Here is a 21,702-nt window from a genome sequence, read left to right on the forward strand (position 1 = left end):
ATAATTTTGAAGTAAATCTTAAATTTGTATGTTTTCTTTGCCATCTTTCGCATACTGAGGGTTCTGATCTTGCGGCGTAGCTGGGATTTCCTGCCATACTTGATACGGTCGGAATTCAGAAATGGAAATCTTACTTGATTGCGGTGCCGTCGCATTGGTGGGCAGACGCTGGGACAGAGTAATAGCTTGAATATCAGTCCTGAGCAATATGAAAAGCATTCTGAACAAGAGGTCTGCCCCTAGTCTGAGTCTAAGGCTGAGTCTGCGCGATAAGAATGCCATCAGAAGTCGCTCAAAAAGCCATTTACTTATCAAAAAAGTTTAGTCGTAATTACTCGTGAATTTCTAGGAAAATATAAAATTTTTTATTCAATAGCAAAAATTGTAAACGCTTTACAAACTTGTCCCCAGATTTCTTAAGATTCAGTACAGGCTAAGCATATCATCAGGCCTATGTAGGTTTAGGTGTCTGTGTCTGTGGCCCAAGGAAGTGGCCCCTAAAAAATAATAGTTATTAAATATTCAGCGTTGCTTTTGCACTATACAAAACATATATATATCATCATCATCATCTTCATGTCGTCTTTACAATAATTATATTTATATTTATCATCATTGAACACTAAAGCTAGAAATTAATTTAAATAAACACTGATATGGGGAAGGAACCCTAAGTCTGACTCAAGTAACATGTAGACATAATGCTAGCATATATACTATACATATATTAGTATTTGTGTGTAGATGGTACCTTAAGTTGTGTGACTTGGGAGCTCGTTTCTTCTGCTGAATGAAATGGTTTTCGCATAAATAAATCGATCATTTTCAATTGTTTCACACTGTGGGAAACAAGAGTAGGGTTTGTCTGTTTCCTAATCTGAGTATTCTACATAGTGTTCCAAATGCGGGGCAAGCTACTACAGAATGAAGACAAAATCGGTTGAGAGAGAGGATACCTACAGAACCACCTGCTAGTGTGTAGTTTCATTTGAAAGATCTCCTAACTTAACTAGTATAGTATCATGTTGACAAGACAATTTGCTCTGATCTGCTCTGCTCTGGTCCATCTCTCTATGTAGATTCCTGTCCGTTACGCCAAACATCTCTCTCTCTCTCTCTCCATGGATATCCTCTTCTCTATGGATCATTCCTTTAGTGATAATAATCCCCATATTGGTATGTGGGAGGCTGTTTCGTGGCCTTGCCGTTCTTCTGTGGCTGGTAGAGATTGTGATGGGAAGACGAGCGGTAGGCGAAGCTGGGCGGGGCAGTCTCTGGTTGTCGCTGGGCTGGGGATTGGGTGCGTCGCGCCCGACGCTCCTCGATATTCGCCGGCCAGCGCTGGTGGTGGCGCGTCGAGTCCTCAGAGGAGCGTCGGCGGTGGTACCTTTTGGCCGAGGACGAGTTCCCCAGTGGCGGCTGAGCCGCAATCGGGGATGAGTCCCGCCCTGACTGCTGGCGATAGCTGCCCTCATCGCCACTGCCTCCGCTCAGCACTCGATCATGGGGATACTGGCGCCGCAGGCGCTCATCCACGGAGGAGTTGGGGGTGCCCTGCATGTCGATGATGTCCCCGTGGGAGTTGCGACGCGCCCGCTGCATGTCCAGGTCGTAGTTCTCGTATGGACTGCGTCGCTGCCGGCTGCGCTGCTGCTGCTGCTGTTCGTGGGCGTCCAGGCGCTGCCGCCACTCGGCTGCCGACACCTGCTGGCCGTAGAGATCGGGCTGGGCCTGGAACTGAGCTTGGACATGGCCAGCGATGATGCTGCCATTCGGGCCGCCGTAGATATTCTGGTAGGAGGAGCGACGCCAGCCCTCTTCGTAACGGCGGCGGGGATCCTGTGCGGCCTCCTCCTCGGCTGCGGCATTGGCCAGCTGTTGGCGGCGCTGCGATCGACTGGAGCTGCTCTCCGACGAGTCCTCGCCAGAGGTGCCCAGGCCCTGGTCCTTCTCGTCCACGCCATAGGCCTTGTAGGGAGCTCCGAGGAAGCCCTTGGAGCCATAGGGTCCATTGATGCCCATGGTGGGGTACTGCATATAGTACGACTGGGAGAAGGGCTTCTCCGGCTTCCTCTCGTCCAGGCTGTCGTCGACCTCAGCCTCGCTGCCATCGTCCCGACCCGTCCAGGTCAGGCAGGAGCCGGGTCCGAAGAGGGAGAGCAGCACAGGCAGCAGGAACAGGCCGTGCATTGCCCCGAAGAAGATCACCAGGAAGACCATTTTAAAGAAGACCAGGAAGATGTAGCTTTGAGCTAGTAGTAAAGCCACAATACCGAGAATCGTGGAGCTGGATCCCTGGATGATGGGCAGGCCCAGCGAGTGAAGGGCCTCGCGGACACGGGCCTTCGGACTGCGCTTCTTCGAGGACATGTAGGTATAGCAGATGTGGGCGGTGAAGTCCACCGAAAAGCCGATGCACATGATCAGGTTGATCATCGAAATCGAGTCGAGATTGACGTCCCACAAGGCCATGTAGCCGGCGACGCCCAGCTCAATCGAGATCACGGAGAAGGCCACCCACAGCGAGCAGAGGATGTTCGGTATGAAGATGAACGAGATGATCATCATGATGATGGCTCCGATGACCATGGCCTGCAGCGAGACGGGACGCACCAGCTCGAACTGATCGAAGAACACGAAGTAGGGATGGAAGATGGAGGCATTCAGTGGCGAATCTCTGCAGATCTGGCGCAGATCCCGCACCATTTCCTTCTCGTGATTGGTATCTGTAATGTTGACGGCCTGAATGAGGAATCGCGAGGCAATAATCTGGGTCTCATCGTCGTTGAAGCGCACGTCCAGCGAGAAGGGATTGCCGGGGAAGAGCCAGTGCTCTTTGACCGCGTCGATGAAGGATTGTTCGTCGTCGACGGTGGCATTCAGCAGCTCGGTGTTGCGGTCCAGGAAGGAAAGGAAGGAGCGCAGCCAGGACTCGGTGTAGCGCCTGGAGGTCACATACGAGGTGTGCTCCAATGTGCTCGTCAGATTCTCCACCTGCTCCTGCACCAACGGATCCGAGTAGTTCAATGGCCCGGCAATGATCACCTACAAAGAATGAGGATCAGATCAGAACTGAGGGACTATGGAGATCTTTGGACACCACTCACCTGCATTCGGTAGGGAAACTCGCGGTAGTAATCATCCTCCCGATCGAAGAACTCCACGGAGTACGAGTCCTCACGGGACAGCTTGCGCCGCTCGAGGCCCTCCTTGATCTGGGTAATGCCGTAGCAGGCCCCCACCAGATAGCTGGCAAAGGCCAGGATGATGATGGCCTTGCACCATTTGTTGTTGATCACAGCGGACATTTTGTCCTTGAAGAAGGCCATCAGCATGTGATCCTTGTTGTCGATGGGATTGTCGGGATCCGCGGGATCGATGCCGCCCGCCATGATCGCCTTGTAGAGGAAGTTGCGTTTCTCTGCAAAGCGGCAAAGACAGACAGACAAACAGAAAGAAGTGTGAACAACTGAGCGGTAAGACAAGTTCCCATTGACCTCAATTTTAGCCAGCATTTGCAGCCACTAGTCTAGTTAGTCACGATCAAGTTCATGTTGCAGCTGCTGGCTGCAGCTCTGCAATCTCTGAGCCGGTTGTTGTGGTTCTCTGTCCACATCTCAAACTCTGGCCGAGTGGACTTTGTAGCATATGCAACAGACAAATCAAAACAAAACAAAAGCCCCATCCCCATCCGATTTGGGAAGTTCACTCACCTTTAATGGCCACCGACATCGGCTGGACCCGGCAGCCGAATATGGAATGCAAATTCTTGCGCTCCCTGTACCCCGAGATGGCCATGCAGGCGGCAAAGAAGGTGATGTGCCACATGAACGTGAAGCAGACGGCGAACACCGAGTAGGTGCAGAATATCTTCACCGATCGGAAGGGACTGATGATGCCAATCAGAAACGAAATGAAGTCAGTGACCGAGGTGATGGTGATCGACACCGCCGCCTCGGACATCATGTGTCCCATGCGTTCGGCCACCGGCATCTTGGCCCTTGTCCGCCGCCAGGCAGCCAACATCACAAATGTGTCATCGATGCCAATGCCTATAGGAGAGAATCGGCTTAGAGAATGGGAGAGATTTTTGGGTTTATCCTCTGTTTACCAATCATCAGGAATGGGGCGGCCAGGTTGATGCCAATGAACTCGATGCCGCAGTACATGGCCAGGCCAAAGGCCGCCAGTGTCGCCATGATGGCCGAAATATTGCCCATCAGACCCAGGAAGGGCTTGGATCGCACGGCATCCCCCATCATGCAGGTAATGATGCTGAAGAGACCCATCAGAAGGAAAGTGGAACTGAAATAGGGCACCACTGTCTTGGTGTTCTTCTCCAGCTCGTGGTCCAGGGTGCGTGAGGCGAAGTACGACACCGAGATGTGCTTGAACAGTCCAGAGTCCTCGGCATGTCCCACCACCCGCAGGAAGGTCTCCTCCCATTCGGCGCCTCTGCAAGACACATTACATTACATTAACCTCCGAAACAAGCTATGGATTTGATCCGCCACGGAACTCACTTGGCATCCTGCCGCTTGGTGTCGGCGGTCACGAAGTATACCAGCTGTATGGCCGGCACACTGATCACATAGTTGTCTTCCGTTAGCTTTGTGCCGCCAAAGAAAACGGGAAATAGATGGGCATCCCAGGTGACGGGATTAAACATGAACGGAAACGTCAGATTCAGTTGTCCCGTCTCAAGCTAAAAGGAAACCCAGATGGACATGGAATTTGTATAGTATTCGATGAGCGAATGATTCCTCTGGGCACTCACATCATCCATCAGAGCATCTAGGTTGAGGATATCATTCTCGAAGCACTCGTTCTCCCAGCGCGCACAATTATCCTTGTAGGTGTACGTATCCCCATCGTAGGTGCTCGTGGCATTCTGTATGAGATTGTCCAGTGTCCTCAGCTCCTGGAAGACCTCACGCCGTATCATGTTCTCATCGCCATCCTTCGTTATCACTATGACCCGTCCGAAGCGACCTGAAAGGTGGAAAAATGATCGATTAGCCCATGGTTATCGTCGAACAATTAGATATCATTTGTTGGCTTGGACTTGGGCACTCCGGCTGCTCCGAAGGCTGCTGCTCTCCACACGCTGATACGTGACAATAATTTCAATTTAATTCGCATTGAATTTCATTCAATTCTGCCTTTGCTTTATTATTTCGTTTGTGTTTGCTCCATCGACCACTTGATATTGGCCGATTGTTCCAATCGTTATTTGTGTTTAATGCGCCATAACCAATGCAGCCTCGTGGACTTGCGTCAGTGATTGTCTGTAGACATGTGTCTATACACTAAATCGTTATAGATATATACCTAAGAAGTATCCGCCTAGCTACCAGAAAACGTGCCACATTCCACGTAGCAGAGCAACACCCCAAAAGATGCTTAGAAGATTGGTTGAGAGATTTTAGGGGATGAGTATATGTATACATCATCGTTTTCCTATCGGTATATCTTTGTTTCCAACCCATTTATGAATGAGCTTGAGACTTGAGCAACAAAATTACTGTCATAAGCAACCCATTCACGTCTTACAGAAAGATTTATTCAAACGAAGGAAAAAATAATTAGACAACAATCGAATAAGCGAGAGTCTTCGCAGTCTATCGAACAAATTGAGGAGCTAAGTAGGAAAGTATCTCGTTGACAACACACTTTTCTCAACATCCCAAACAGGAAACATCTATGCCAAGCCGAGCCGGATATCCTAACTGCCAGACAATACGATAGACAAAAAAAAAATATTAGATGACGATCCACTTTAAAATGTTTATCGGACAAATCAATTTTTATATAACATTTGGGCGGACTAACAAAGCGAAAAAAATGCAACAAATTAAACATTTTTTTCGTCGTCTGCTTTTGTTGTGTTGTTGCGCTCCATAAAAAAGATACGATAATGTTCAAAGACGGGGAAAGTGGCTCGGCTCTCGGTAAGCGTCAAGTTTTGCTATTTGCAATCTTGCGGCACATTCGTGTGCGGCATGCCGGCCAAAAGTGCAACCGTGGCGAGGCACACAGCACAGCGCAGCGCAGCGCATTGGTGGCTAACTGGTCGTAACCGACTAAATGCGGTCTAGATAATACCGTTGAGACTCTTGGTGCTTGGATCTCTTGCTTGTGGATCTCTTGTGGTTGGTGGCCTCCACATACACTCGGCAGAGTTTCATTTCTACTGCCACAGACGATTGTCAAAATCAAAGTTCAATGATGAAGAGTCGGCGAACGGGTACCAATCTCCACGTACTCGGAAAGATGTCAGATCTACATATATACTCGTAGATGGAGTTGAAGATGGAGCTGGCGAAGTCTTGGAGATGCTCGTTGCACATCGAGTGCAGTCCAACAGAATGAGGTTAATTATTTCGCAAGAATAATTGCAAATGCTCTTTCGAAGCGAAATTTTAAGCCATAAAACCAGATCAGAAACCATTCGCTGCACTCTGTATGATGCATTTTTATGAGCGAAGCTCATTTTGTTTCGAGCACACGTTTCTAGCATTTTCCCCCTAGTTTTTACACTCGTTTCTCCCATTTTCCTCTTGTGTGCTTGCAAATGAAATATTAATGCCAAATTATGCAAATGGCGAACTAAGTCGAAAGAGAAACAACTGTACTGTACCCTTTTCGCTGTGGATAAACATTTAGTTCGGTTCGAGCAAACATTCAGTACGTTAACTAACGCAACCACCCACCAATTGGTTATGGCCCACACAGATACGTACACATGTGCATATAAATACTCGGCCGAGTGTACCCATCACTCCCTCGCACCGCACACTTGACTGGCAGTAAAACCGATTGCAAACAAAACACTACTATTTTTAGCTTATATAACAGTCTGGAACTGTACTCTGGCACTCTGTTATATTTGCACTTTGGCTTCAAACAGTCACCTCCTCCCATATGGTCTAGTGGCTAGGATATCTGGCTTTCACCCAGAAGGCCCGGGTTCGATTCCCGGTATGGGAAACTCCAATTTTTTGTAATGTAATCTCATTTTTCTTCATTTTTTTTTTGGTTTCTTTTTAGTTTGGATTCTGCAACTGCTTTGGCTTTTGTGGCACAATGTCATTTGGCAATTATGCGGCATTTTGTTGAAGTTTGTTACTGTTGTGGCTATTATTACTATTAATGTTTTCTGCTGATTTCCATTGTTGTTGGCGGCTTTGCCTAATAAACCATTTAGCGCAGTTAATAGTCTGTAAAACGTAGCCGCAGTTCAAGACCCCAATAATAAAAATAAAGGTATTGTGTCTCTATTCCCGACGTAGTGCTGAAACTATGAGTATTTATTGCACATGAGAGAGCGCACAGTCGGAGGAGGTGCGTCAAGGTGCAAAAAGTGTGGCAACATTTAATTGGAAGACGCAACGTCAGAGACCCCAAATGGGGCGCCACAGCCACTGCCAGAGCCCATTTCACTTGCCCAATGTTTGCCATAATTGTCATCATTATACCCACACGATTCATACTTATAATATATACATATATGTTTATCCGTATGTATGAGTATATTTGATGTCACTTACCGGGCCTCGTAATGCGTCCGACATTGAAGCGATGCGTATAATTCACTTTGAAATATTGCTCAACAACAGCACGTTCAGTCTTGCCCTCCCCCGCAATGGGCGAGAATAGGTATTCGGGATCGATTTGATACTTCAGTTGTTGATAGCTATATCACATATCATCGAAATATCATTAGTTAAGGGTATCCTAGAAGATCTAGATCGTATTAGTACTTACCCCGTCATACAGAGCAGAGTCAACAGGACCGGTATGATGATGAAATATCCAGGATGTTTGGCTATTTTGAGGCCCAGATGGTAGAACGATTTGTTGAGTGTCTTATCGACACACGATATGCCGCAAGCCATCTGGAAAGGGAAAGAGAGAAGCCAAAAACATTGTTAGCTTGAACTCTGAACAATGTTCTACAATGGGATCCATTAGCTAATATCACATTAGGGCACCGTCTCAGTATCGCGTGCAAGTTGTTGTCGAGCTCTAATGCGATTTGTCCGGCGAAGGTGAAAAGACAACAGATTGGAGCTATTACGAGTGTTGTTCGGTATATAGACATATATCTAGATACATCTGTGTTCGTATGTTCGTTGCCGTGTCTATTTGGCTTTGTTCATCGACACCTTCAACTTAAACTTTAGACACGCATTGTTTTTGGGCTGCCTCACTTGAATCTCGGCAAATGCCCTTGTTCATCTCTGCTTCTCTTCACACAAAAAAAAAAATAAGTGAGCAACAATAACGAGAAAAGGAAACCCCGTAATAGCGTTCATTGACAAGATTATAGAAGTCAAGTACGCAGCGATAACATTTTAGCACACACTTATCAATATTTTTTTACTCAAAAAATCAATAAAAGTAGGAAAATATTGGGCAAAAAATTTGTGTCCGCCCCCGGGTGGACTCGAACCACCAACCTTTCGGTTAACAGCCGAACGCGCTAACCAATTGCGCCACGGAGGCCATGCAGGCAGCGAAAAATCAGCACCAATTCTTGTTAAAACATCAGATTAACAAGCATCTCGAAATAAGTATGTTATAATGCTTAAGAAGTCTGTAATTTATAAGTAGAAGGGTCCCCAGCAGAACAGCAGAGCGAGCGTGCGCTGAAGGTAGAACTACGGCAATCGCCGGCAGAGCAACAACTGCCTCCGTGGCGCAATTGGTTAGCGCGTTCGGCTGTTAACCGAAAGGTTGGTGGTTCGAGTCCACCCGGGGGCGCATCTAATATTTTACTTCTCCTTTTTCGTATTTTCTTTCTCTTTTTAAGCCTTGCAAATTGGGGTATCGGTCTCCGTCTTTTTGGAGGAGACCAGAAAAGTTCTTAACAGTCACGAATAATTATTTAGAAATTTATTATCTTTTTTTCCATTTTTGTATTTCTTTGCATTTACTAATTGCCCTGTCAAACAGTTCCTTGTTCACCCGCTCTAAGCCTCAGGTGTGTTTATGAATATTTCTGCGTATATTTCGTACATTCTATGGCTGCGCAATTCGTTTGGGCCATTTGTCATGCCGCACACAGATTGTCAACCCACCAATTTGGGCGCCTAGGCATTATAAATGAATGTTCTGCTGGATCGTACTGAACATGAATAGAACATTAGCTTTTGGCATTAGTTCAGTCAATGAATGACAGCAATACTGGCACATACATACATATATGTACATAGGGAAACCCATCACAACAAAATGGCGCCTGAAGCTGCTGGTGCAGGTGGCAGGTGGCAGGTGAAGGTGTCATCTCGTGCCGAATTGCTCTTGAAATCTTTCGTGTCCGAACATTATTCGGTCTGGTGATTGCAGCCGAAAAATTCAATTTGCGAGCAGCCAAAACACGAAAAGCGGGAGCCCAGTTTACTTTCCATTTTGTATCTTGTTTCTCCGCCTCTCGGGTTCAACGACAACTGACGCTGCACTTTTACAAAATTGTTACAATTATATGAATGTACAGTGGATATCTGTGTGGGTATGCAAGCACTAAGATTACAACATGGCTAAGTCGAGCACTTCGAATTGAGCTTAAGCCACGCTCTCGCCTGCCAAAATGAGTCGCACCGTTGCCTCAAGGTTACAGCGACTCTAACATCAACTTCAACTCCAACTCTGACTCCAAATTCAGCAACGGTGTGGGGTGACATAACGGTTCAGTTCATGGTGTCAATGTGATTTAATCAAAGGCAAAGAAAGGCCACCTGAAGGCGGCTGAAACTCTAGATAACTTGGGCAGACTCATGCTCAATGATGCTGTTGATAAATAATAAATTATAACCTCTTTTTGGGAATCGTTTCAACTGATATTCGGAACATACGCTATCATTTTCCCATTAATTTAATCAGCTTGGCATTACCACTCCTCTAATCACATCTTTTATTAGCAATTAGTGTCTCATCAAGGGGTTGGGTGCCCCTTACGTGGTTATGCAAAGCAGAAAAGAAAAAAATTAAAGCTAAAAATAAATATTGTACAATATTGTTAGGCTCTCATAACGAACGTGCCCCGATTCCGCTCAAATTTCATTAATGAACTTTACAAATTCATGTCGCAAGTTCGCCTCCGAAGTCCACTCATCAACGCTTCAGTTTTCATAATCATCTGTGGTCCCGTCCCCCTTTCGCCTATCTCTAACCCAAAAACCTTTTGACGTCAAAATGCATTATCATTTCTTTGCGCTCCCAGGCCAGTAGTTGCTATGACTAAAACGATTTTCTGTTTGTGTTTTGAAACCCGAAACGAAACTGAAATCACAATTTCGATGTCCGATCGACACCTGCCTGACTCACAGCTCAAGTGAGCCCCAAGAGTGCCTTGAGGAGCCGCGAAATGCGTGCCAAGAAAACTGAGTTGCCTCCCCGAAAAAACAAACACTGTCAGCCGGAGACCATCCCAAAAAATCGTATACTTTTCGGTTTAGATTTTTGCATAATTTGTAGGTCAAAACGGTTTGATTCATGGCGGATTCTTTTTGCTCTTGGCTAACCCCATTTCTTGGCTATTCACAAGAGTCTCTGTATATTTCTATATATCTTTTATTAATGTTCACGATAATGCGCGAATGTTTAGTCGGGGGACGGACTGGGGATTGGAATGCGTTTCAAAAGCTTTTACGTTTTGGCTTGAGAAAGTTTTTGGCCTGACCAAAAATGAGTTTGTCGCTTCAGTCTTTTGTTTTCTTGTTGTTTTTTTACTTTCGGTGTTCGGGCAATTTGACGTTTTATTGTTTGTGGTTTTATTGTTAATGGTTTTTGATGCTTCCTTTGCTAAAATTGATTTCTTTTTGACAGAAAATCTTTTTGGGTCAATTCTCCAGGAGAATTCCGCTCTGCGTTTATGCCTGGATTTCATCTGTTCTTCTGCTGGTGGTTTCATCGGAATTTCCCTCACTCTTTTCCCTCTCTTTTTGGGTACCAGTTCTTGGGGGGTTTTTTTTTGCAACTGGTACGTTTTCATCATCACCTTAATCGCTGTTCGCGCATTACATAACTGCCGGTCTTGTCCAGGCCCCGAAGCTTTAGATGTTTGCCAGCCTTAAACAATTTATATAATGTATATTTACTCAGAAAAAGAAGACGAAGACGAAGAGTCGGGGAGTGGAGTGGAGTGGAGTGGTATAGCGAGGCAGCGCAAAAAATTGACTGCGAGGCGAGCAGAAACCGAATGCAAACATTTTTGGTCAGTTTTTCTTTCTGGCCAAGTCAACAACTTTCACTTTTGGTGCGTGGCTGCTTGGCTTGCGGTTATTGTTGCCGATATTTGCCAACAAATTGCAAAATTAATATTAATTAATATTTAAATATCTGTATTTCTGGAATGTGCTTTTTTCCAATCATTATTGCTGTTTGCCTTAGCCGAAATTTGGGTCAAGTCGAGTCATTGAAGTAGAACACAAGAAACGATCCAACGACCCAACGATCGACGATGACCTTAGCACGTGGGCGTGACATATGGCCAGAGAGATTGAACATTTTTTTGGATAATAATTATTGTTATTGTCAAAGCCCGACTTAAGCCGAATCAGATTTGTTTCTTTTTGGCAACAGTAAATAGAGGTCTCCCACAATTGAAATTGGTTGCCACACAGAAATGTTTGCAATGAATTTTAATTAGTTGGCTTCGAGGCTAACAAATTAACATTGAGGGCCTTAACTGTGTTTGTTTTTCTCTCCCTCCCTCCATCTCTCTCTCTCTCTCTTTACATATATGTGTCTTTAGTTTTTTTTGGGGGTAATAGTAGGTACAATGTGGGCAGGGTGCTAGGGCAGGTTCTGCCTTCAGGCAGAAGCCGAGACAAAAATTCACTTTCTACTTTTTCTGCGCCTCTTGAGGGGAATGGATGAGACGGGGACTGGAACTGGGTCACAAGCACACACACACACACACAGAAAGCACTCACACAGATACACTCTTCGTCGAGCGCTTTCAATCTGAATTTAACTCTTTTTTTGATTTGTTTGTTGCCTCTTGCATTAATTAACCATTTAGGCGAAGAAACCCTTTTGATTTGGGATTTATTGGGTCTCTGTTTAGACACACAGACACACAGATCTGTGGGTTAGTGGAGCAGCAGTGGCAGCATCCGACATAAGTATCTTAATCTGATTTCGTTCATAAAATGCAGCTTAAAAACCCATTGAGCGGAAATTGAGTGTGTAAAGATTGGAGCTTTGAGAGTTTATGGTAGTTTCGGGGATCGTTTATAATGATAAGAAAGGGAGGGGTATTCATGCTCAACTGGTTTGGCCATCCATCATATCGGATATCACATTTGTCAGATACAATAATAATCCATTTGATGCGCCAATGAGTGCTCGGCCTTTGACAGTTCTTAGCCTCAAGGGTAGAGGCATCTCCTCATGAGTGATCAGCCTTTTCTCTTTCCCCCATTTTAATGAGCATAATATATCATAATAGAACCAATCTTAGCCTTAATACATCGCTCTATTAGAGTTAATTGAGCGAAAAAAAGACACGCAAACGTTTCCATAACTTGCACTTTCCACTTCACGTTTTTATTGCCTTGGATTCACTTTCCTTGGGGAAATTAGTTAATTATGACAGAGTTTTTCCTGTCGGGTTAATAAATCAACCAATTGACACACAGATGACAGCAGAAAAAAGCAAAAACCTCTCAGAAAAAATGGGATAGAAAACTCTCTCAAGAGCGCAACGAGCGGCAAAGAAACGATAGGAGAAAGACACAAAGAAAGAAAAAGAAAGTGCAATGCTGATCACATATCATTATATGGTATATGTTATATGGTAGGGTAGGCTAGGCTAGGGTGGGGGCTTTTTGTGTGAGTGCGGGAGATCGATCTTCTGGGCCCCAAACACAGGGAGAGAGAGAGAGGGGAGCAGCGTTAGACACTTTTCCTTTCAGCTTGCACGCGACAGTCGGCTTGCGGTTTCGGGTTCAGTCCCAGCTCCACCTCTGAGAGCCCATTGAATTTTCACAACATTTTTAGAGCCTTTGCTGTGAATGATTTGTGCAAACATCAATTATGGGGTTTAGGTGAATTTTAGCAAACTATTAGCTGCTTGTGGAGTCGCTAATTGAGGGCTGTGATTGATTAATTGAGCCGTAAAACTGATCTGAAAGTAATCGATCTTTGCGGAGCAATTTTTCCCAAAAAAAAATTAAATAAAACCAGTTCAAAGCGGTGCCAGGCTACCTGCTGTGCAATCCCAAATCAAAACTGGTGGAAAACCCAAACAAAAGGAAGATCCATCTACCTGTTGCCCAGGTGGGCCTTTTGCTCAACTGTACCTTCGAGATAGTTTTAGAGTGGCTTCGGCCTTGAACATAATAATTGATATTAAGCAGATATGAAAATTGACCAGCAGAGTGGTCCGACATTCAACCGGTTTCGGATTTCGGCAAATTTCACTTGAACTTTCATTAACTGGGCTGCAACTCCCGCTGTTATGTTGGCGGATGGTCCAAAGTCAGGTCCAAACCGGATCATTCCGGCCGGGGTTCACCAGCGAAGGGGTGGGGAGGGGGGGTTTATGTAATCGGTTTTACTTGGAGTTTGTGTCCAAAACTGATGCATATGGGAGCAAAATCCATTTCTGTATGGCGTTCGCCTATTGACCAATCTTCGTCTATTTTCCTTGAACAATTTCCACTTAATTTTATTCGGGTTGGGTATCTTTTTCGGTGCCAGTTTCCACACCACTCAGGTGGCTTGTTTTTTTCTGCTGCAATTGTAACCGTATGCCGCTCTCAATTTGTCGTGTGTGTGTGTGTGTGTGCTGCCTTAATTTACCTGTCAAATGTTTTGAGTTTCTTCAGGGGGGGGTTTTTTGAGACAAAGTTGGACTTGGACCGGTGGCAGATTATTGTTGCAGTTGCAATTCGCAGTGGCAAGCCAACGCTGTTCGAAAAACACATTCATTAAGTTTTATTGCCTGAGAAATTACTGAGAAATCCCATTAAATCACACACCAATTTAAATTCTAACTTAAATTACCCTTGGAACTATTATTATTTATATTAAGTTTAATTTTTTTTTATTTTTTTGGAACAATTGTTTCCGCCTGTCACTTGAGAATTCTCTTTTTTTTCTCTTTACTGACATCACTTTACTTCTATTAGGGTTCCGTAATTTGTGCACCGGGAGAAAATCAGTTCATTCGCCAAAATTATTCCCAAGAAAACATTCAATTTGTCAGTGTGTCGTGTCTCTGTGGCTTGCTACGCATTTTCCAGCGCACATGGCGATACGCAATTGTGCCCAGCCCGCAGTTCATCCCCTGGAGAGTCGAGTCCATCCACCCTCCTCCTCCTCCCCCTCCCCTATCAGAGGATAACTGCGACACTTCAGGAAGCTTCGAGAGAGAGGCAGAGAAGTGCGATAATCGGGGGAGCGTACTGCGAAATTATCTTCACTTGCACTTGCACTCGCACTTACCTTTTAGCTTTCGATATTTCTCGCTTAATCGGTTCGTTTCGTATCCAAGATTTGCTTTTTTCCGAGTACTATATGCACCCAAAAGTAATATACTATACTATATCTTTTTGTAGCTGCTAACTATTTTAGATATTACTACTTTTCCAGCAGTTTTCGAAAACCACCTTTTTTTCTTTTTGTTGAATGCTGGTCAATCAATTTTCTTAGTAATATTGAAGCAATTGCACACTGTTCACACACTTTGCACTGATTTGGCCCATCGTACGTTTCACTTTGTCGGGGGGTTGTCGGTTCGGGGGGCAGGGAACGGGCTGGGGGCACGGAGCGCGAGCACGAGCACGGAACGGCGACCGCTGGCTATGAGACCGTCTCACGGACTGACTCTAGCTCTGGCACGGGGCTGATCAGCAGCCTTACGTTTTTTGGCGGCGGGGAGGGAGGGGGCGCTTACGTTTTTGGGGGCTGCACAATTTCAATTTCAGTGACCGTTAGCGCGACGTTTTTGTCGTCTTTTGTCCCCTACTTGATTGCCTTTGATTGGGGGCTTCGAATGAACATTCTCTCTCTCTCTCTGTGATGTCGGTTGGGGCTCTGGCTCTGGCTCTGGCTATTGTTGCCACTGATTCGACTCTGCTCTCAATAGTGGGCGCCTTCGCCGAAAGGAAAGAAAGAAAGAAAGTTGCGCGCACACAACCGCCACGCACCACGTATCGGAATGGAATGAAGTCGCTAGACGTTCTCTCTCTCCACCTCTCTATGGTACATGCACGTGATGGCGGGCGACTCACCGCGCTCAATGCGCTCTCTGCTGCTCTCTCTCTATCTCACCTGTTGGCCAGCGCTCTCTTCCACTGCACCGCACCGGTTTGCAGTGGTTTTATTTTCGGGAAAAATCTTTCTTTCGCCTTTCCTTCGGACACACATACCTGTTTCTGTGCACAGGTGTGTGCCATCCGCCATCCGCCATCCACAGCTGTTGCTGCCACAGTCTGAAGGTCGCATTTTCGCTCATTAATCGCCACTTTCTTCTGCGCCTGCGCGCAGCGTTTTTAATGGGAATTACCATCGCGCGAGTTCATTTGAATTTTCGGCAGGGTTTTTATGACCCGAACGAAGAGTGGAGGTTTCATTGGAACTATGCATCCGATCCGCACAAGTGTTTCGAGTTTATGGCAAGGAATGCTGTTTGCTTAGGCTGTAAGATGGCCAAAAATACTCGAAGATAGTAAATGTGATGGCTTAGTGGGCTATTGGTAGGGGTTTTTTATGATAAATGATATATGTATTTATTTTGGGGACTTTGTTGGACTTTTATGTATATATTCATTTAATTATGATAAGATAAAAGTAAGGACTAATTTTAAGATCAATCCAACGAATGAAAACAGTCCCTAAGGGCCCCCAATCGGTTAAATCTCATTTCTGATGCCATTTTCGCTCTACCCACGCCATCCATATGAGGACCCATTATAGTAGAAATTCTTCCCACGCTTTTACCCAAAGAAACCCCGTCTTCCGCATCAAGACAGATGACGGTGAGACCCCCAGGGCAATCGCACGACACTCTAGAAATGTCAGTGTCGTGCGTCATTTTGCAATAAAATAAATAGAAATTGGCGAAAACTATGCGCCATAAATATAATTGGCGAATATAAAGGCGACTAAATCATTTTCCCCCAAGAATTTCCAAATAACAAAAAAAAGCAAACACTAAACACAGAGAGATAGAGATAGAGAGAGAGAGAGAGAGAGAAGCCGGGAGATAGATAGAAGCAGAAAAATGAGACACAGATATTCCGGCTGAGAAATTTAAGCGGAAATTTTAATCAAAATCATTTACAATTTATTTCAAACAGAGAAAAGCGCACAACACACCAACAAAAAATAAAACTCTGGGCTCTGGGCTCTGGGCACTGGCTCTGGCGGTGGATGTGGATGTGCGATAAAAATAATATATACTATATACATATAAGAACGAACTATTGGAAGTATCACGGTCCGATTCTCTATATAGTACGAGAGAGTAATGGTAATGTCAGCCGAGCACGTTCAACTCGGCAGAGGATCATCGGGTAATCGGGTAATTGAGTAGGTGTAGCGGTGAGGCGGTGAGGCGGAGGCATGCAAATGTTGGATTCAATTCTGGGCAATCAAGCCATGTGTGCGATCTATATATAAACATATATGTACCTACGAGTATACATATATGCCCATGCATACATATCTCTGAGTCCAGCATTAACACTGTCCAAGGCGGCGGCATTAACAAGATTGTGTTTCCTTTGATTGGGTTCTGAATGCGCGCCAAGACATCAGCTCATGCACTGCTCAAAACGACAGGTTATCGCAGAACCTGCACATGGTCGGCATATAAGCATAATCTCCATAGCACCAATCAGCACTTTTGGATGAGCGTAATATTCAACACTCACCTCACTAATTATATTGTCCTTGGGGAATATTTCTCGCAGTGTATTAGGGTCTGCTGATTCAATTTAGTTTAATGCTCATTTAGTGCGAGTCTTAGAAAAGCCTGTGGCGACCATTAATTGCGTATATTTTGTTGCGATTACGATCTTATGATCTTTATGATTGCGGTTCAAGTTCATAATCGTATTAATAGAGGAAAAATTCCAGCTTCCTTTTTATATCCGAATTCCAGCTGATTTCATGTTCACTTTCCGCATTTCCTTTTGGCAAACTTTTCTGCTTTTAACGACTAGTGTTGCAAAAGAACGGAAAACAGTGCTCAAGCGCAGCCAAGTTCACAACAATTTGACTTTTCCAGGAATTTCGCTCACGGCCCATGCTAGGCATTTTCTTCATTTGTAACTTTGAAAATACAGTGTAATCCTCCTCTATTATGTCGCTTTCGAACTTCAATCTGCAGTCCAAGGTGCTGCTGCACCCTCTGGTGCTGTTCCAGATCATCGATGCCTACGAGCGTCGCGCCAAAGACGTCCCAGAGGTAATGCTTTTGTCGCACTGCAAAGAGTGTTCTATTCGTTTCTCAATGTCTTTTCGATCAGGTGCTGGGAACTTTGTTGGGCACCGTCGCGGGCAAAACAGGCCGCATAGAGATCACCAACTGCTTCAGCGTGGTGCACCGCATGCACGGGGACAACAACTGCCACATTGACCTGGATCTGAAGTACGACAACGATATGCTGGAGCTGGCGCAGATCGCCTATCCGCAGGAGAAGGTTTTGGGCTGGTTCAGCACCGGCAAGGCCGTCTCGGCCGCAGCTGTGGAGCTGCACGAATACTACGAGCGTCAGTGCCACAGCGGGCAGCCGCTGCATCTGCTGATGGACACCTCGCTGCGGGGCCAGCGCATGAACACGCGCATCTTCTGTGCCGTGGCGACGGGCGTGCCCGGTGGCACCAAGGGCCTGATGTTCTCGCTGCTGCCGATGGATATCTACTTCGGATCGCCGGATATTGTGGCCATGCGCCACATGGGGAGGCAGTGCGCACAGCCGACCAAGGATGCGGGCCGCCTATTGCCAGAACTCGAGCAAGTGGTGGACGCCACCAAGGACATCCAGCAGAAGCTCGATCTGGTGCTGCGCTATATCAACGACATCCTCAACCGCAAGCGTCGCCCCGACAACACCGTGGGCCGTGCCCTGCACGATGTTTTGACCTCGGTGCCGATGGTGGAGGCGGAGCGCTTCCGTCACATGTTCAACACCAACATGCGCGACCTCCTCATGTCGCTGACACTCTCCTCGATGATCAAGACCCAGCTGCAGCTCAGCGAACGTCTATCCAATATGGTGGATGCTTAGGCTCTGAAAATCCGATCTCAATTAATCAATAAAGCGCCGTTTTTCGGGGAGGGCTATCCCGGCCGACACGTACTGCACTGCCAGCGATAATCATTATCAGTTGTTTGCTTGAGCATACAGCTATGTACTTACTGTATCTGTCTTATCAGCGGCTAAAGCTCACTTTCTATGAGGTTCGGTTCACATGTGTGGAGGCCAAGAATGAAGATCTTGTGGAAAGTTTTTGTATACCCTTGTATTTTACTGTTCAGATGTTTGCAGAGGAGTTTCTTTAGATTTGTACATAGAACACTCTGCAGAAGCATAGCCTTTCAAGGCTCCAATATCACAAGGAAGGATCACTTACATATAATCTATTATAAGATGAGTTTTGTTCAAGCTATGCCAGAGTGCAGAATCTCTACGATCGCACAAGAACTAGTATTAAGAAACTATATTTCATTTGTGATTGAAGACTATCCAAAATCAGGGTTATTCTTTCTTGTTCCAAGCCTCAAAGATCACTAAGACTGATCACCTTGTTGGATATGCATTGCCTATGCTCTAATTTGCCTTTCCTCTAAAAGTTTGTATCCAGAAACTATATTGAATTGTGATCTATTCTATTCTAGATGCCTATCCAAAAGCAGGACTATTCTTTCTTGTTCCTAAATGTCAATGACCGCTCCTAGATCCTATCTGTAAGCAGTTCAGTTTTGATCTTTAGTTGCGCCCTAACCTGATTTTCCAGAGAACTCATAAAAAGAATATATACATCGATCTGATTGTACACACTCTGGAGTCCCAAGTACAAATGAACCTTTGAATCCCCAACAGACAATGAGATCATTCCCCAATAGAAATGTGTGTGTGTTTCCCCAGCTTCTTCTTGCGATTATGGGAAACCCTTTACTTTGAGGGAATTACCAACAAATTTTCACATCAATCGAATCTTAGGGAAACGCAGAATTTAGTCCTTTGGGTGGGCAATCATTTAAACCAGTCCTTGGGGCCGTTTTGCCCGTCGAAAGTCCAGGGTGAATACAACAACTGAAAGATGGGGAATCCGCAATGAGCCGCAGATCTCAGTAGGGCGGCGATAAGAGCAATCTATTTGGGGATGATTGGTGCTCGCCCGAGAGGGAGGAGCGGGAGGAGAGAGCGGCGGACGGACCACCCAAATATAGCGTTGAGATAATGGTGGGCTCCTTATCGCGGTTCAGGGACGCACATGCGTCCATGGATGCTATTCAATTAGTAAGCCACAAACTGCAAATTAGCGAATCTCCCTCCGTGGTTCCTCCGGCTCTTTCCCCGCCCCCTCCTCCTGTCCGCTTGTCTATATCTCCGGCTCTCTTGAGATCCCCCGCCCCCCTGCATGTGCCCCATCCACAGCCACTGCGACGCCGTCTTATCGCTTAAGCCAAGGGCTATCGGTGCGCCTGCCCTGATAGCCATCACCAACACCGGGACGGGCCTGGGCCTGGGCCTGGGCCTGAGCCGGACTCGTCGTCTGCTCTCAGACGTCCCGCAACCGGCGAGCCGAGCAGACGCTCCCTCCCAAGTATTATGTTCTCGCTGCTGAAGCAACCCCTGATCTGCCGCTGCTGCCTGCTGGAGCAGCCGCCGCTCTACCGCCACATCCACGACGACCACCTGCTCGCAGAGTTGAAGGCGCTGGCGCCCACTCTGCGGCTGGATGCCGGCGACGGCCTCACCGATGTCATATGCGATCTGTGCCTGCGACGGCTGCACGATGCCCGCAACTTCCAGCGGGAGTGCGAGCACTCGGAGCTGGTGCTCCGCACCCGCCACGAGCAGTGGCAGCACACGGTGGCCGCCGGCGACGCCCTGGCCCTGGACGACGTCCTCGAGTGTCTGGAGCGGGAGGTGGGCAGCCTGGAGGACACAATGATGCCGGTGCTGCAGGGCAAACCGGTGGCCTATGTGGCGCCCCTGATGGAAACCGTCGATTTCGGTGAGTTGTGCCGAGGTCTTGCGGAATGACTGATTGACTGATGACTCCGCTCCCCTCTAGATACCCTGGAGTTCCAGGAGAGCCTCTCGAGTCCGTACGAGGCGCCCATTCTCTGGGATGCCGATGCTGGGCCGCTGAACACGCCCCTCCACCAACCAGAGACGGACTCCGGCACTCTCCTTCAACTCGAGACGGAAACAGCCGAACACCTAGAGGCTCCACAAGCAGTACCAGAACCGGAAATGCCCCTGGCGAAGCCTAAGCCCCCGAAGGCCATGCCCAAGCGGAAGCGACCGCAATCCTCTCCTGCTGCTGTCCGCTCCCCGGACTCCCCGCGGTCCCTCCATCCCTGCACGGAGTGCGAGAAGAAGTTCACGCGGAATTTCCAGCTGAAACTGCACATGATCGCCGTGCACGGGATGGGGGAGCTGCTGTACCAGTGCGAGGAGTGCCACAAGAGCTTCGCGAGTCGCCACAGCCTGCGGTACCATGTGAAGTCCGTGCACTCCACCGAGCGACCCTTCAGCTGCGACCACTGCGAGCGGAAGTTCGTCCTGCGCACCCAGCTGAGCTCCCACCTGCGCACCCACACGGGCGAGTCGAAGCCCCGGATCTTTGCCTGCCCCAAGTGCACCAAGACGTGGCCGACCAAGTCGGATCTGCGGACCCACATGCGCTCGCACGATCCCCACATGGAGCGGCCCTTCAAGTGCGATCGCTGCGAGAAGTCGTTCTTCACGCGCGGCCACCTCAGCTCCCACATTCTGGTGCACACGGGGGAGAAGCCCTACGGCTGCGATTACTGCGACAAGTGCTACCAGAGTGTGGGCAATCTCAACAACCATATGGTGCGGCAGCATGCGGACATCATCGAGGCCCAGCTGGAGATGGAGGCCGCCATCGAGAGTTGAGGCGGGGTCCGTCCGGTTTTGGGGTTTCGGGGTTTTGGGTTCCGGTTCCCGGGTCCCGGGTCCCGGGCCCCGGACCCTGGATCAAGTATTACGCGGATTAGACGTTGCTCAATCGGAGATTTGGCAAACATTGTTGCCCCCATCCCATCCCGTCCCGTCCCGTCCAATCCCGTCTCGTTCCGTCTCGTCTCTTATCGCCCCGTTTCAATGTCGCAAGAGCCGCAAACATTTTTGTACGTTTCGCGTGTGTGGATTTTTGGGATGGTGGATGATTGCCAAACGAAACACTCTGGAGGCTTGGGGTTCGAGGTTCGAGGTGAAAGCGAAGCCAGAAATCATATAAAAAACAAAACAGAAATAAATTTCAAAAAGAAATCGTGCAAAAAAGGTGGCATCCACAATCAAAACAAAGCTAAAAATAGTTCCAGATAATAATATAGACTAAAATATATATAGAATAAATGGATAAATTAACCAATAAACCAAACCAATAAACACTATAAATCATTTCCAAAAAACAGGTAGAAACCATTTTGAAACCCTCTCTCCCGATAATCCCTCTACAAACATTCAAATGGTTATCTTG

At 46.9% G+C, this 21,702-nt stretch overlaps 3 protein-coding genes and 3 non-coding genes across 6 annotated transcripts; 4 read left to right on the plus strand and 2 right to left on the minus strand.

Annotated features, from left to right (window-relative positions):
- Nucleotides 1–342: 342 nt before the first annotated feature.
- On the minus strand, nt 343–15,212 carry Ptr (patched domain-containing protein). The gene is made up of 9 exons (XM_002138938.4): nt 14,458–15,212; nt 7,768–7,898; nt 7,551–7,696; nt 4,778–4,992; nt 4,524–4,705; nt 4,112–4,455; nt 3,714–4,052; nt 3,108–3,421; nt 343–3,045 (listed from the first exon to the last, which is right to left on the minus strand). The coding sequence occupies exons 2-9, from the start codon at nt 7,896–7,898 to the stop codon at nt 1,153–1,155; spliced, it is 3,564 nt and encodes a 1,187-aa protein (XP_002138974.2). The 5' UTR covers nt 14,458–15,212; the 3' UTR covers nt 343–1,152.
- TRNAE-UUC (transfer RNA glutamic acid (anticodon UUC)) lies at nt 6,919–6,990 on the plus strand. The gene has a single exon. It is a non-coding gene; the product is annotated as a tRNA-Glu (tRNA).
- Nucleotides 8,435–8,508, minus strand: TRNAN-GUU (transfer RNA asparagine (anticodon GUU)). The gene has a single exon. It is a non-coding gene; the product is annotated as a tRNA-Asn (tRNA).
- Nucleotides 8,693–8,766, plus strand: TRNAN-GUU (transfer RNA asparagine (anticodon GUU)). The gene has a single exon. It is a non-coding gene; the product is annotated as a tRNA-Asn (tRNA).
- A 1,533-nt stretch (nt 15,213–16,745) lies between the features above and the next one.
- Nucleotides 16,746–18,338, plus strand: eIF3f2 (eukaryotic translation initiation factor 3 subunit f2). The gene is made up of 2 exons (XM_002138939.3): nt 16,746–17,425; nt 17,487–18,338. The coding sequence occupies exons 1-2, from the start codon at nt 17,321–17,323 to the stop codon at nt 18,246–18,248; spliced, it is 867 nt and encodes a 288-aa protein (XP_002138975.2). The 5' UTR covers nt 16,746–17,320; the 3' UTR covers nt 18,249–18,338.
- A 1,392-nt stretch (nt 18,339–19,730) lies between these two features.
- LOC4805573 (zinc finger protein 665) lies at nt 19,731–21,620 on the plus strand. The gene is made up of 2 exons (XM_001361919.4): nt 19,731–20,205; nt 20,266–21,620. Exons 1-2 carry the CDS (start codon nt 19,797–19,799, stop codon nt 21,114–21,116), a joined length of 1,260 nt encoding a protein of 419 aa, XP_001361956.3. The 5' UTR covers nt 19,731–19,796; the 3' UTR covers nt 21,117–21,620.
- The last annotated feature ends 82 nt before the right edge of the window (nt 21,621–21,702 follow it).

This window comes from Drosophila pseudoobscura, chromosome 3 (genome assembly GCF_009870125.1).
Source record: "Drosophila pseudoobscura strain MV-25-SWS-2005 chromosome 3, UCI_Dpse_MV25, whole genome shotgun sequence".
Lineage (NCBI taxonomy): Eukaryota > Metazoa > Arthropoda > Insecta > Diptera > Drosophilidae > Drosophila > Drosophila pseudoobscura.

Coding starts and splice junctions, on each gene's coding strand:
- eIF3f2 (XM_002138939.3), top strand. CDS start 17,321: ATGTCGCTTTCGAACTTCAATCTGCAGTCCAAGGTGCTGCTGCACCCT. Junction 17,426..17,486: donor GCGCCAAAGACGTCCCAGAG/GTAATGCTTTTG, acceptor CTTTTCGATCAG/GTGCTGGGAACTTTGTTGGG.
- LOC4805573 (XM_001361919.4), top strand. CDS start 19,797: ATGTTCTCGCTGCTGAAGCAACCCCTGATCTGCCGCTGCTGCCTGCTG. Junction 20,206..20,265: donor GATGGAAACCGTCGATTTCG/GTGAGTTGTGCC, acceptor GCTCCCCTCTAG/ATACCCTGGAGTTCCAGGAG.
- Ptr (XM_002138938.4), bottom strand. CDS start 7,898: ATGGCTTGCGGCATATCGTGTGTCGATAAGACACTCAACAAATCGTTC. Junction 4,993..7,550: donor CGGACGCATTACGAGGCCCG/GTAAGTGACATC, acceptor TCCACCTTTCAG/GTCGCTTCGGACGGGTCATA. Junction 4,706..4,777: donor TAGATGCTCTGATGGATGAT/GTGAGTGCCCAG, acceptor GTTTCCTTTTAG/CTTGAGACGGGACAACTGAA.